General features: G+C 36.4%; 1 protein-coding gene across 1 annotated transcript; it reads right to left on the bottom strand.

The window, feature by feature from the left end:
* Positions 1 to 1,008: 1,008 nt before the first annotated feature.
* LOC110775511 (probable serine/threonine-protein kinase PBL25) lies at positions 1,009 to 4,087 on the bottom strand. Its single transcript, XM_021980110.2, has 5 exons — positions 3,356 to 4,087; positions 2,889 to 3,079; positions 2,601 to 2,790; positions 2,118 to 2,509; positions 1,009 to 1,569 (listed from the first exon to the last, which is right to left on the bottom strand). Exons 1-5 carry the CDS (start codon positions 3,459 to 3,461, stop codon positions 1,177 to 1,179), a joined length of 1,272 nt encoding a protein of 423 aa, XP_021835802.1. The 5' UTR covers positions 3,462 to 4,087; the 3' UTR covers positions 1,009 to 1,176.
* Positions 4,088 to 13,251: the final 9,164 nt, after the last annotated feature.

Below are 13,251 nucleotides of genomic sequence, written 5' to 3'. Positions count from 1 at the left end.
TTTAAGTTGAATACATAAGAGCATCAATTATAGCTCCCTCTTAGCCCCTCTTAAGGAGAGAGAATTTCTAAGAGTAACTCTTAGCTACCTCTTATTTAGAGGTTGATTGGGACATCCTCTAAATAAGAGGTAGCTCTTAGAAATAAGAGGGGGTGATGTGGAAGAATGTGGTGTATTTTGGTATTTTTTTGTATTAAAAATAAAATTTAAAATATAAAAAAACTATATAAGAGGTAGTATTTAAGAGGTAGTCTATTTCTTAATGTTTTTGGTAGCTAACTCTTGTTAAGAGGTAGTGATGAGGTGTATCAGGAGAGAGATTAAGAGGGGGCAAATTAAGAGTTAGCCTATAATTGATGCTCTAACGTACATTGGGTGAATTTGGCCTCTGGTGAGATCATTTACTACTTATCAACTTTGCTAACTCTAGATTTTAGCATAGGAAGAAAGAGTAGGTGCGAGGAAAGAATAGACACCGTATCACACGAAAGAAGAGAGAAGTTTCTATTGTACCTCTAACTTTATGATGTACTCAGAAGTTGGTTTCTTTCGGAATACAAACTTTTATATAAGGCGGTCTTACACAAAAGACTACATTGGTGTCATAAAAGTTAAGTAATGAAATCAATTAGTTAAACAATAAAACCAATTAGTTATGCACTTTAATCAATTAGTTAAGTACTGAAACCAATTAGTTAAACACTGAAACAAATTAGTTAAACACTGAAACCAATTAGTTAAACAATCAAAGTGGTTTTTTCGGTAAGACGGTCTTACACAAAAGTTGCCGAAAAATTCTTCGTATTAGTTATGTACTTTATGTACTCACAAGTATAGGAGGATTTATTGTCCCGATCACAAAGATGTTAATTACAAACTTAAATAGAAAATTGAGCATTCTGTCCCGCAGATTGAAATTTCAGGAGTACTTAGCACTCCTGCATTAAAACAAGTCCAAAACAATTCCACAAATGTAGAACACACAACTTTCCCTCTCATATATGCAAATTGTATCCTCGAAACGAAAAACACTGCGCAATTGGCAAAACCCAAACATCTACACACATTGCACATTTCATAGCAGATTTGTTATACTTCCTTGCGTTTCACTTTGCATTACAAGTAGCAAAGATAAACCATAGGACCCAAAAAAAAAAGTAAAAAAGAAAAAAAGGTTTATGTCTCCAATGAGGATGAATTATAGCTAGTAGCCCGAGAAAGAGCAGTATGAGTAGATCCCCATTCCATTGCTTCAGCTAAAGCTTGCTGACGTGTTTGAGCACTTTGATCACGTTGTTCTTGAACTTGTTGGCTGTTACACTCATTGTAATCACTGACAGGAGATGACTCAGAGAGAAGGGGAGAAGTATAACAATCTTTGGAGTCCGATGTCAGGAAATTGATTGCGGTCACCACATCACTCATAAAGGGCCGTGCTGTTTCTTCTTCCTGAAGGCACATGGCTGCTATTGCTACTGCTTGATTTAGTCCCCTCACTGGGAATTCCCCATTAAGACGAGGATCAGCTAACTCTGGGTATTTCGCAGGATTACTGAAATATGGTTGTGCCTGCATTCAAGTTTCACATGTAAGAGACTGCATATTGTAGGAAGCTTTCATGTTTCAAGAAAAAAATAATCTTAACATGCTAATTTCTTAACAGACACAAATTCAGTAATGTAAATCCATCTTTTGTTTAACTTGTCAAGCCATTTTTTCAAGATAGTTGACATCCTGTCTCATTCAACTGGTTAATGTTAGTTAAGATTCTAGAAGTTTATACAAATAATAGCTATCTGCTTCGGATTAATTTTAAACCGCAGGCTGACAATACAGACTGATAGCCTGTGACTGCTCTGTCTGAATGTTATCTTGCAGCATTATTCCTATGATAAAATTTGAACTCCTAACTGCAGGAATGCAAACTTAGTTTCTGATTATACTATTTTCTACAATTATTTGTGAGACGATAAATACTACTGCAACTACTTGTATTAGTCTTCCAATGATATTAGGATTGAGGCTTTTTGACATAGATTATAAACCAATGAAATGTACTACAAGTAGCCAAATAAGTACAGGGGGTAGAGCGGGTGTAAAAAGAAGCAAGATCTCACCCAAGTGACAAGATTCTGCTCATGATTTAGTCTTTTGGTGTCAATGGCTCTTCGTCCTGTAATTAGCTCCAGTAAAACAACTCCAAAACTATATATATCGGACTTAGTTGTTAGTCGACCTGTTCTTTGGTATTCTGGTGCACAATAGCCATAGGTTCCCATAACTCTTGTAGAAACATGCGAGTTTTCCCCTAAAGGACCGAGCTTTGCTAGTCCAAAATCAGAGAGCTTAGCATGGAAGTGTTTCTCTAGCAAGATATTTGATGATTTCAAGTCCCTGTAGATGACCGGAGGGTTTGCTGTATCATGAAGGTATTCTAAACCCTTGGCAGCATCCAATGCTATTTTCATTCTACTATACCAATCTAATGGTCTTAACTCCTTCGGAACATCTGCAAAATACACACAAAATCAGCTAATCTAGTACAGGTAAACTCCAATACGACAATGTAATTTATTTTCATTACTATTAAGAATGATTACCAAATAGATGGTCTTCCAAAGATCCCAAAGACATATATTCATACACCAAGAGCCTCTGATCTCCATCAGCACAATATCCTATTAGATTAACCAGGTTTGGATGATGTAGAAGGCTAAGCATCAGAACCTCAACAAGAAATTCTTTGTTCCCTTGCACCCCATTTCGATCCAGTTGCTTTACTGCTATAATCTGAAATCAAACATTCTTAAATCAGCTTAAAAGGTTCACCTGAGAATAATGAAGCATTTATCAGCAAGACCATAGAAGAATTGACAACTAAATTATACCTGTCCAGTTGAAAGATGGCCCTTGTATACTCTTCCAAACCCACCTTCACCTATCAGACATTCTGGACGGAAATTCTTCGTTGCAGTCGCGAGCTCTCTGAAAGTAAAAGTCTGTGCTGCAATATTGTTTGCCCCATTTTCCTTACCTTCGTTCTTATTATTATTTGTTGTTTCTCTAGCTCCCTGAGTTTCTGCAGCATAAAAACAGAAGTATAATAAAATATCTGCCAAACCATTGTTAGATATTCTTAAAACCAGCAAATGATGATTGACAAGCTAGCAACAAACAGCAATGAAATGCAACTATTAACCTCGAATCAAAGTTTCTCACCATTAACATTTTATTGACTCAGACCACGAAATTACTTCAACTTATACATTAATCCGATTAGTCTATACAGAAGTAATATGATGCAATGTGATGAAGCAATTCACAGAACAACAGGTGCAGTGATATTGGAGCTTACCAACCCGAGGCGCAGAAGGGGCATTAGAAGGGGCTTGAACCCTTCTGCTATTGACCCTACTTGTTGCTTTCTTTACTTTCGATGAAAAGCATGGAAAACAACTCATTTCTCACCCTTTCTGGAAAACCCCAGAAATTAAACTATACAAAATCTCAAAAATAAAAGAAAAAAAATTGTCAATGTCAAAAACAAAATGTCTTTTTTGGTTGGGGACTTTTGTCAAACAAGATGTATGCAGTTGTTAGCATTGACAAAATTTGGAAGGAAACAAAAGAAGAAAACGTATTTCATTCCTCAAAAGTCAAAAATTGAGGAAATCAACATGAAAGCCACGTTTCGGAAATGGAAAACGAAAGATTTAATAAGAAAACAATGGGGTTTCAAAATTCAAAAAAAATTGTTGGGATTTTGGGGTGAAATGGTTGATAATTTCCGAAAGAAATATGAATTTAGACCCACTAAAACCCAGAAATTAAAACTAATTGGGAACCATTAATTGAGATGAAGTGCAGAAAGTTTTCATAAAATTAAAATCAACCCAGATGATTCAAGTTGATCAAATATAATCAAGAAATCAACAATGAAAACAGATAAGCAAAATATTTAGGGATTGATCAGAGTGGAAAGGAGTTATCTTCTTCGAGAATATTTTTTTTAATTGTTTTTTGCTAATAATAAGAGATAGAGCAAAAAGTTGTTGGCTGGTATATCCGGCAAAAATGGAGGAAGGGATGTTAAAGAAGGAAGTTTGGAAATAACGTGGGTGCCATATACGTTGGGATTTGGCGCGTAAATTCGTTACTCTGATCCCTACCCCACCACTTAATTCATTTTCGAGTAAATAGATCTGCAAGTCCCTAAACTTTGCCAAAAGGAGCAGTTAGGTCCCTTAAGTTTCAAAAGGAGCATTTAGGTCCCTCAAAATGGATGGAAACCACTGCTTTTTGACTTCTGTTACTAACGGCCGTTAAAATTCAATTAAATTAAAAGGAAACTAAATAAAAGGCACTAAACGACAAAAAAACAGTTACATTTACCATTTACCAATAATTAAATAAAGGGAAATTCATTTCAGTTAGCTTTTTACAAAAATATAGCCGTTGAGGCTCTCAAAAAACAGAGTATTTAACATTCCATGGCAAATAAAACACTTAAAAATTTTGTAGAACGTGAATTATGAATTTTGTTACAATTTACAATTAGACGTTGCACTTACCGATATGTCCAATATTTCATGCTCCTGAATCTAATTTATTTATCAAGTTTAGATGTGTGTTCAAGCCCGTCTAATTAATTAAATAAATGAACATAAACGAGCTTGTTCACGAGCTTGTAACATGAACGAGCATGTTTGTGTTCAGATCATGTCCAAACTGATTTGTTTAATGAGCCTCATTTTGTGTTCTATCTCGTCTCAAAGCTAAGCTCGCTCATCAGAGTATTATTTAACGAAATTCAATTAATGGTCATACTCGTTAGATAAGAGGACGTAAAAGAGCTTCGTCCGAGTAAGGTAATGAACCTTAATACGGAGTATGTGTTCAAACTAGGCACATATACGGAGTATGTATCCACTGTTCTGGAAATTTAAACATTTGTATTAGATACAAGTTGCATTTCAGACGCACTATATTTAATTTGGTCTTCCTTGGTCTACTAACTACTCCTAAGTATTTAATGAGGAGCATTGAGATGTGAGAAACAGCTTATCTTCCATTGGTCTTCCTTGACTATATAAACACAAGGGGGTTGGCTTAAAGCATTACAACAAGACTATATTTAATTTGGTCTTCCTTGGTCTACTAACTACTCCTAAGTATTTAATGAGGAGCATTGAGATGTGAGAAACAACTTATCTTCCATTGGTCTTCCTTGACTATATAAACACAAGGGGGTTGGCTTAAAGCATTACAACAAGACTATATTTAATTTGGTCTTCCTTGGTCTACTAACTACTCCCAAGTATTTAATGAGGAGCATTGAGATGTGAGAAACAGCTTATCTTCCATTGGTCTTCCTTGACTATATAAACACAAGGGGGTTGGCTTAAAGCATTACAACAATATTCATCTCTTATATCTTGGTTTGTATTCAATACTCCATATATATTTCTTCTTCTACTCAACAACCCAGTTTTTTTTCCTTTCAATTCATCACAACACAATGAATATCTTCTTAACCATAGAAGATTTCGTATACAAATATCACCCCCCATATCAGAAAATAAAAATTAGTCATAAAAAAAACACGACCGTAGTTTCTCTGTCTAAGTAGCCTTCCAATGTCATGCTTCCATGACCCCTTGTTGAGTCATTCTCAAAGGGGTTGTGAATGTTGGAGAATCCTGAAAAGCAGATCATCGAATGGTGAGGAAATCATTTTTCGATGAAGTGAAGTTTGGGTTCGACAAAGGCGTGTTATGAAGGGATCCACCTCGTGGGGCCTCACCTCGAGAGTTCTAGATGATGGCCATCAAACCAAGGCTTCAAGCAGTACATGAAACGAATGGATGGCATGTGAACAGAAGGTACGCGAGACAGTTGGTCTGTATCCCAGAATGTCTGTATCCCGGGCCGAACAAACGTGAGTCGGATCAAATTGTGCATAAATGGTATCCGTTACTCGGTTGGTCTTATGTTATGGTTCAAGTGTATTACCCTTTTGAGGATTGGGTTGGCAACGGGTATTTACTAGCCTTGTACAGTGGGGAAGGACCATTGTCATGTAACTAGATTATCCTTTATTAATATATGTTGTGATTTTGTGTTTAATAAGTTAAGTGTAAGAACTATTTGTAATCACATCGACACTTGATTTTTAACTACTTAGATATCTCATAGGATTTTGCCTTGGGATATTTGATGTATATTAGACTTCTAGTCATATTAATGAATTAGGACTCGATCATATTGTAATCCCTATATCATTGTTCAATGGAATACACTGCCATCTTCCACCAAATGATCAATCTATTTGTTTGGGGGGATTAGATCTCAGTTTTTTCTTTCTCGGAATTAATCAAGATAAAATATTTTAGCATCTCTTTTAATATATTTTGTTACTTTTTATTGTAGATGTATAGGGTTAAATTGCTCTGTTATGATGAAATGTGTAGGGTGAAAAAGCAAATGAAAAGGCTAAGTAACTTGAAAAAGCTAAGTCAAAATCAAAAGAAGCTATTTTAAATCATTTATACACATGTAAATTGATTTCCCTTTATTTAAAATCAGTTTTATTATTATTTAATTGAACTTAACGGAAAATGTAACGGTGTTAATAAAAATAGCTTATTCCATCCATTTTGAGGGACCTAAATGCTCCTTTTGAAACTTGAGGGACTTAACTGCTCATTTTGGCAAAGTTAATGGACCTCCAGACCTATTTACTCATTCATTTTCTGGTAATCGTACGGAACCATGGTCACATCCACACATTACTACCGTAAAGTTGATCATTTAAGCTAGTAACTATTACTTGTATATGGCTTAAGTGATGTCTCGACTTGTAACTTGGATATCAAGACATAGTGCTTAAGGGAACCGTTAAATTTGGTGGGTTAGTCTAATCGTTTTAAAATTCATACCATTAATAATTCATGGGCTGTAACCTGAAATTCGATCCGATCCGATCCGATTATATTTAATCCGAACTTGAAACGACCCGACCATACTAATCCGGTTAAGATCCGAAACCCAATAACAAATCGTTTTGCGGCAATCTGATCCGTGGCACCTTGAACAGAACGGATCTGAAACCAGTTAATGACCTGATCCGTTTCATTCAGAACTGTCTCAACCCGAGGAGAACCCGTTTCATCTGAACCGTTTACAACCCAAACTGCTTCAACCCATAACCCGGTTAATCCGAACCGCTTACAGCCCGTTTAATCTGAACCGTTGACGGCCTGTAACCCGTACAAACTAAACATTTGCAGATATATTAAGTCTAATATATTTTGAATGATAATAGGTAGTTTGTTCTGTTCGACTTATTTTTACTTATTAAAAATAAAGGACGATAAAAAGTCTAGTCTATATCTCTTTTGTTTTTTTCAGTCACAAAAATAATTCTGATTTTAAGATTAATTTACATTAGTACTCCGTATATTTTTTGTTGTAAGACAACAATGGCGTAATAGTTTGAGAGAGAATTGAAATTTGAGAGATTTGAACTCATTGAAGGAACTTTTTTGATGCAATCTCATTTATCGAAGGAATGTAATTGCATACGTAAACGTTTATTTTAATACTTGTATACTCGTAATCTCGTATATATGTCGGCAGTGACAATATAAATTTTAACAGAAACAGCCTGAAGTTTTTTTTCACCAAAAGTTAACAAGTTGATGATGTTTTATATAATTTGAAAAAAAAATAACAATGCCAGATGGAAATTGAAATATAGTAGTTGGACCCTTGGAGGGAGGAAGAAACGTTATCAATTAAATCATGGTTGCGACTTACCACTCCTTCTGCCCTTTAAATTAGAAATACTTTGAAGAATCCAAGTCCCTTTTTGTCATTTTATGGGTTGACTTAATTTTAAGGTTGATTATATAATTCGTTAAAGAAGTTAAACATGAGGATTGAGGAGGAAGACTAACTACTTGGATGGGACTTGGGCATGTTGCACATTGATGAAAAATTCAAATTAATCATAATTAGTGGAGCACTTTGATGTCTTTTAAAAGAAAAGAAAAATCTAGTAAAGGTAGAAAATAGTTGGAGAAATAGCCTAAATTTTGTCACTAAACGTACTAAATTCACGATACTGGTTTGTGGTTTGTGTACGATAAATCATAACCTATATGGCTATATACCCCTATTTGTAATATTGTACAAAAAAAATTCTAATGCTTTAATTAGTTTGTTATTGTAAAAATGTGTTCCAATTTTATAAAATACTCCTTATTGATTTAAAACATGTATCCCATATTCAAATTGTCGTATCATTATGTGAGAATAATAATAGAATCGGAGAACATACGGATTGCATGGAGCGGATTAGCGAGATTCAAAGCCCAAGGAGATAGAAATCATCGAACTGTTTGATTCCTAGTGTAGATGGCTAGAGCTCACAATCTGGCTGTACAAGCTAGGAGAAGAGACTAGTGGCTTTGTTTGTTTCCCCTTCTGCCAAAAATATAAATAAAATGAATAAATAAATTATGTGAGAATATGTGTTCCTAATAATTTACTCAGCTTTAGCACCAAAATGAATCAGTTAAGGTACACTTAAAACCAAAATGCATAGATATTAAAACTTCTAGTCACAAATCACAATGCATATGTTGGAATCTAGCTTACTGGAATCAAACAGTTCGATAATTTCTATCTCCCTCAGCTATTTAAACATACATATTAAAGACTTATATTTGCAAGTGTAAATGCAGCAGATTAAGATCAGAATTTGAGAGAAGGAAAGGAAGAGGTTGCTTTCATTACTTAGGCCTTAAGCCCACAATACAACTTATATAGTGAGCAAACCCTTACAACGGCTCTCATTATTACCCTGCCACCTGTCTACTGACAGCACATGATTTAAGGAGAAAAGGACAAGATCAGTACATGATCCTAGGTAGATATTTATTCTAGCAAATCAGAAAAGATGCTACTAAGCTAAATTACTTAAGAACCCTTAGACTAATAATAAAGCTGTAAAATCATCTGCATTTCCCTTATTACTCCCCCTCAAGCTGAGAGTGAGGTTGGGCTGAAACTCCAAGCTTGTTCAAAAGAAACTGATGTTGATTAACTGTCAGCAACTTTGTGAAAATATCAGCAACTTGTTCTGAACTTGGAACATGACTAGTGATTAGCCTCCCTGATTTGACCATATCTCGCACATAGTGGCAATCAATTTCCACGTGCTTTGTTCTTTCATGCATTACTGGGTTGGCAGCAATGGAAATAGCAGTCTGGTTGTCACATTTGAGCAAAGCAGGTGACAAATTAGATAACCCCATATCTTTCAGAAGGGATTGTAACCAAGTAATTTCACACACAGTAAGAGCCATAGCTCTATATTCTGCCTCAGCAGTGGATCTTGCAACCACACTTTGCTTCTTCGCCTTCCATGAAATCGGAGATCTTCCTAGGAATATGCAATATCCCTTAGTAGATCTTCTAGTTGTAGGACAACTAGCCCAGTCACTATCGCAAAAGGCTGTTAATTTTGCCGCTGAAGTTGATGCAAGAAGAATACCTTGAGAAATTGTTCCAACTAGATATCTAAGTAACCTCTTGGCAGCTTGCATATGGACTGTAGTTGGCCTATGCATGAATTGTGTCAAAATCTGAACTGTAAAGGCAATATCTGGCCTTGTGACTGTCAGATAAATTAGCTTACCCATCAATTGTTGGAAGTCTGTTGGATCATGCAAAACATCTCCTTTATCCGGAGCAAGTTTTGTGTGACTGTCCATAGGCAACTTCAGTGGTTTAGCATTGAGCATTCCATGTTGTTTCATTAAATCATGCACGTATTTTCTTTGTGAAACAAAGAAACCATCTATTGATCTTTCAATCTCAAGACCTAGGAAATATGTTGCTGGACCCAGATCTTTCATGTGAAAAGAATCTGATAAGAATGACTTTAGTTTGATAATTTCAGAGTTGTTGTTTCCCGTGATGAGTAAATCATCTACATAGATGAGAATTAGAGTGAAATGAGGGCCAAATAACTTTGAAAAGAGACTGTAGTCAGCTTTGGATTGAACAAACCCGAATTGTTGCAATGTTGTAGAAAGCTTTAAGAACCACTGTCGAGGTGCCTGTTTCAGACCATATAGAGACTTGTTTAGCTTGCATACATTTGTGTAGTTATTGTTCGACCTTATCTGTATCCTTTAGGAAGTGTCATGTATACCGTTTCAGCCAAGTCACCATGTAAAAATGCATTTGTAACATCCATTTGGCATGTTTCCCACTTTTCCATGGCTGCAACAGCCAAAAGTGCCCTTACTGTGGTCATCTTAGCTACTGGAGCAAAGGTAGCATTATAATCTTCACCAAACACTTGCTTACACCCAAGAATGACCAGCCTTGCTTTATGTCTTTCAATGATGCCGTCAGACTTGTATTTTGTTTTAAATATCCATTTGCAACCTATTGCTTTCTTTCCCATTGGAAGTGGAATAACTTCCCAAGTGTTGTTCAATTCTAAGGCTTCCAACTCCTTATTCATGGCTTCAACCCAATGAGCATGAGGCACAACTTGTTTGAAGGTAACAGGATCCTTTGAGTAGGTTATTGTAGCCACAAATGCATAAAATTCCGGTTCAACTACTGTCTGGGCAAGATTTGCAATTGGCATAACATAATCTTTCCCCCAACTTGGTGGTTTTCTTGGTCTCGTAGACTGTCTGAGAGCTGGTTGAACAATAGGGTCTGCCTGCTGTTGTTGAGGATCTATTATTGGAGCATTGATATGCTCATCACAAGTTTCCATGGGTATCAAAGGATCATCATAAATCTCTTGGGTTAGAGGTGAAATAGGTAAAGAAACTGGGAGGGGTGTCATGTATGTTGGATCAGTGTTTGGATTGAAAGGCAACAAATGTTCATGAAACGTCATATCTCTAGACACAAAAATCTTCATCGTGAGAAGATTTAGAAGCCTATAACATTTCTGAGTTGATGGATAACCCAAAAAGGCACAGGGAACACCTCTTGGTGTGAACTTGTCTTGATGAGTATCTGGATTAGATGCAAAAGCGAGGCATCCAAACACTTTGAGGTGAGCGTACTCAGGTGTCTTTTTATGAAGTAATTCGTATGGAGTCTTATTGTTAAGAACAACAGTAGGCAACCTATTAATAATATGCATAGCAGCCATCACACAATCCCCCCAATACTGCAAAGCCAAACCAGATTGGAACCTCAAACCCCTAGCCATTTCAAGAACATGTCTATACTTTCGTTCAACCCTGGCATTCTGTTGAGGTCTTTTGACACAAGATGTTTGGTGTACAATGCCACTTTCTGCAAAGAATTTCTGACACGGAGTATCATCAAACTCCAATGCATTATCTGTTCTGAGAATTTTTATTTTCTTCTGAAATTGGGTGTAAACATAATTCTGAAAACTCTGCAAGGTTGACAGTGCCTCTGATTTATATTGAATAAGATAGATCCATGTATGTCTAGTACAATCATCAACAATGGTCATGAAATACCTGAACTTTCCTCTAGTTGGTGTTTTATATGGTCCCCATATATCCATGTGTACTAGCTCAAATTGCTCGAGAGCACGAGATTCACTTAACGCAAATGGCAACTTTGTAAACTTTTCCAAGGGGCAAGTTATACAGATTTCAGTGTTGTCATTCACATAAGGCTTAACACAAGGCACATGTTGAAGTTTGGACAAGGATGCATGCCCTAGCCTATGATGTCATAGGGTGTACTGATTTTGTGAGTTTTTGCTGGTGGAGAGAGAAGAACAAGTGACTCTGGTAGTATTGCATTGTTTTGAGTGAGACATAGCAGAAATTTGAGAAGTTGCATCAGCAAGAGGTACATTTAGCAAATAATACAACCCATCTTTTGCTTTTCCCAAGCCTTTAAGTGCCTTTGTTTGGCAATCAATTATGATACAATAATCAGGATAAAATATAACTTGACAGTTATTATCCTTCATCAACTTGTTGACAGATAGAAGATTATGTTGGAAATGTGGAACACACAAGACATTCTCCAACACAAGACTATTGTGCAATTTCACAGATCCAATGTGTGAAATAAATGTTGTTGCACCAGTTGGTAGACTTATTTTGATCTGTTTTGTGGCTGGAATAGGGTGGATTATTTCAGAGAAAATAGGGGTCATATGGTCACTGGCTCCCGAATCAATTATCCAATCAGTCACAACCACATTTGCAGACAAACTACTCACCATTCCTGAGAAATGATTATCTATTTCATCATCTGATTCGGAGCCTTTTCGCACACAGTTAGCTGATGTAGGTAGCAATTTTAACAGTTGTTCCACTTGTTGTTGAGTAAAACCCAACACATTTCCAGCCGTGTTAACTGAGCTCCCTGCAACTGATCCTGATCCCTGTGCATTTGCAGCCATTTTAGACCCCGAGTTCCACTTAGATCCAGTATTCGCAGACCCTCTTCCACCTTGCTTCTTGTGTTTGTGATGCCATTTTGGGTATCCAATAACTGACCAACATCTCTCGGCTGTATGACCTTTTCCATTGCAAGCTGAGCACTGCATAGATCTTTCAGTACCTATGCTATACATAGCAACCATTTCACCACCATGGAACTTAGGTGAGTGAAGAATTTCTCTTTGCGACTCCTCCTGTTGCAACATAGCACATGCTACTTCCACGGTTAGAAGAGGTGTCAACATAAGAAGTTGACTTCTCTGTGGCCTAAAAGATTAATCTAGGCCATTAAGAAACTGAAACAACCTTGATTCCTCCCTCTGTTGATCAATGGCCCTTAACAGTTTTGTAATATCACTAGTACTAGTACTAGTAGATACAGCAGGCAAGATGTTCATACAATCAAGTTCCTCCCATAAACATGTCATGCTATTATAGTAGTCACTAATAGAATTGTTATGTTGTTTCAACTCATACAAATCTTTATTCAATCTGTATTTTCGAGACCCATTAGTCAGATTAAAGCGTTTCTCTAATTGCAACCAAACAGTTCTAGCACTGTTAACATACAACACAGACTTTTTGATTGAATCAGAAAGAGAGCTAGTGAGCCAAGAGATTACCATAGAGTTACAGGTATCCCACTTATCTGTTGTTGCGTCATCATCTGTAGGTCTAGCCACTGTGCCAGTAACCAACCCCAGCTTGCGTTTTGATGTCAGATGAATCTCCATAGAGCGTTTCCAGGATCTATAATCAGCTGCACCTTGCAATTTCT

This window comes from Spinacia oleracea, chromosome 6, assembly GCF_020520425.1.
Source record: "Spinacia oleracea cultivar Varoflay chromosome 6, BTI_SOV_V1, whole genome shotgun sequence".
Lineage (NCBI taxonomy): Eukaryota > Viridiplantae > Streptophyta > Magnoliopsida > Caryophyllales > Amaranthaceae > Spinacia > Spinacia oleracea.
This window is presented reverse-complemented; position numbering and strand designations above follow the sequence as displayed.